This window comes from Belonocnema kinseyi, chromosome 4 (genome assembly GCF_010883055.1).
Source record: "Belonocnema kinseyi isolate 2016_QV_RU_SX_M_011 chromosome 4, B_treatae_v1, whole genome shotgun sequence".
In the NCBI taxonomy this organism is placed as follows: Eukaryota; Metazoa; Arthropoda; class Insecta; order Hymenoptera; family Cynipidae; genus Belonocnema; species Belonocnema kinseyi.
The window spans coordinates 63,896,998-63,899,504 of NC_046660.1; the positions used below are offsets into that span (position 1 = coordinate 63,896,998).

A 2,507-nucleotide genomic window follows, 5' to 3' on the forward strand; every position below is an offset into this window, starting at 1 on the left:
TATATACATCAAAAGAATTAAATTCAATTTAATTGATATTACGCATGGTAAAACCAAACCCATTAACTTTTCTAATTGAAAACAAAATAGCCAAGCTAATCGATTCCATAAAAATACGAAATAAATTCACACACTCTCCGAATAATTATAATAAGCACTGTACAAGACATTTAAATACAATCGCTAAATTGAAACGAAATGAAATTAAAAATTCACATCCTCGATTAAATTGGAATAATAGTTCCAAACGTAATCCTATAATTGTATTTAAGTCTAGTTTTTGAAAATCAATTTAGAATTTTGAAAGTCAAGAAATGAATTCTTTGTATTAAATTTTTTTTTTAATAACAAAAATGGGTAGTCAGCAACCAACCCAAACAACCTTCAAGGAAAAGCGGTTCAAGAAATCTAACTTTTTAAATCGGATTTCAAAAATAGCGAAATAAGAACAAGTGATGCAATTACAAATTAGTCTGGTGGTGAATTATTAAAATTAAATAGCAATCCGAGTTCGAACGAAAATGGTGCAGAGAATCCATGTGGATACAGCGTCACTGCTGGTAATGAAACAACTAACTTTTCTACAGATACTAGGTGTAAAAGTACTACGATTGTAAATGCCGCTGACAATACAATTACCGAACCTAAGCAAAAAAATAACCAAACATATTCTGAGGAAGAAAAATTTAACATTGTCATGGGTGGTATGAAAAATTTACAAGCGGGAGTTGTAAAAGTTAGTAGTTTAAACGAAAAATGTGAGGCCCAGGGTAAATATTTAGAAGAGAGCATAATTAGAGTTGAACAAAAAGTAAATTCACTAACAAAGTTAGTGAAGAAAAACATGAAAATTAAGCCGAATTACTCGTGACAAATATGCGAAATAGGAAGGAACTACAAGATATTGAGAAACAACAATTTATTCTAGAAACACGCGTAGATAGGAACTCAGGGACAACCAACATTAAAACGCCCTGGATAAAAAACTATCCAGTTCCGAAATTTGCTGACAGGGCTGACAGGGCTGACATGCTTGTGAAGGATTTCGAGTCATATTTAAAAGCGATTGATGTTAGAAAAAATGGCTTTCTATTTGTAATACAATCGTGTTTGGAATGCGGGGCCGGAGAATGGTTGAATATGATTAGGGAATACATAAATTATGAACTTAAAATTTTTCGAGCGAGATTCATTAGGAAATTTTGGAATGATGATTTCAGATTTGAAGTCGCAAGGGATTTGTAATATGGTCATTATCTAGCTGGAAATACTTTAAGGTCAAAATATGCAACCGGAATGATAAATAATGCGAAAGACTTAATTCCGCCACCCTCCGAAGGCGAAATTGTTAAATGCTTATCCAGGAATTTTACAAAAGAAATTCAAACTGCATTAATAATGACAAATACTAATACTAAAGAGGACCTAACCAAGTTTTCAGACGCATTGGACCAAGCACGGCTGGTAAATTTTTCCGAGCATTATTCTCCACGTCCGAACTCAGCATATAATCAAAATCGTTATAATGCACACCAAAATTTTCATCAACATGATAGAAATAATTTCAGAAGCAATGATAAATATTCAAATCAGGATTATTCGGGAAAATATCAAGATAAAGACAAGTGCGAGTATGATCAGCGAAAATTAAATTTTGAAAATTACGAACCTAGATATGAAAATAATCATTTATATAAAAATCGCGATTATGATGGTCAAGATAATTTAAAAATCGAAATAAAAACTATAATAATCAGGGACGATATTAGGACAGAAACCGAGGTTTTGAAAACAGAGAGAACTGTGGTGCTTATAACAAACATGGATCGTGAACATCAGGGTTATGAGTATGAAAATCGTCACCATTGGACTATTAATAATCGAGATTCAGATTATGATGCTTTTGCTAATGAACCTCGAAATGGTCAACACAATCAGAGTCAGGGGTCTAACGGTTCTAACTACGCAAATACAAACATTTCCTATAATAATTCTAATGGCAAGAGAAAAAATTCAAACGGTACTGTCCAAAACGGAATATATAGGCGAGAAAATAATGGATATTCAAACCTAGGCTCTCGAAATAGGCAAAATGATTTACAAAGTGACCAAAGAAATAGTCACAAGGACTCGGGAAATGGCCGAGCCTCGATTTGATAAAATTTAATACAATAGAGGCAAATCCGGGGCCTAATAATTTAGAAAAACCTCTTCCATTATATATGCGTGGCGATTGATTAGAAAAGAATGATAATGAGATAATAAGGGCTCTTGATAAATTCCCAATTTTACGAATGGCGATACAAAATATTAGTACGAAGGCATTACTTGGGACAAATAGCGAGGTTACCTGCATTTCTGAAACCTTCTTTGAAAATAATGTATACAAACATGAGTTAGATTTTAACTACATGAGACTAGTTTTAAGACGAACATATCCGCTACCAACGTTTTTAAGAGGCTCTCCAAATTTATGCTCTTAAAATTTGTTCCTTTGTAATAAAATA

At 32.7% G+C, this 2,507-nt stretch overlaps 1 protein-coding gene across 1 annotated transcript; it reads left to right on the forward strand.

Moving 5' to 3' along the window:
- Window positions 1–1,296: 1,296 nt before the first annotated feature.
- On the forward strand, window positions 1,297–2,157 carry LOC117170924 (GATA zinc finger domain-containing protein 14-like). Its single transcript, XM_033357971.1, has one exon. The coding sequence runs from the start codon at window positions 1,297–1,299 to the stop codon at window positions 2,155–2,157; it is 861 nt and encodes a 286-aa protein (XP_033213862.1).
- Window positions 2,158–2,507: the final 350 nt, after the last annotated feature.

What these genes read in the sequence shown, in the direction of transcription:
- LOC117170924 (XM_033357971.1), top strand. Translation starts at nt 1,297, where the DNA reads ATGATAAATAATGCGAAAGACTTAATTCCGCCACCCTCCGAAGGCGAA.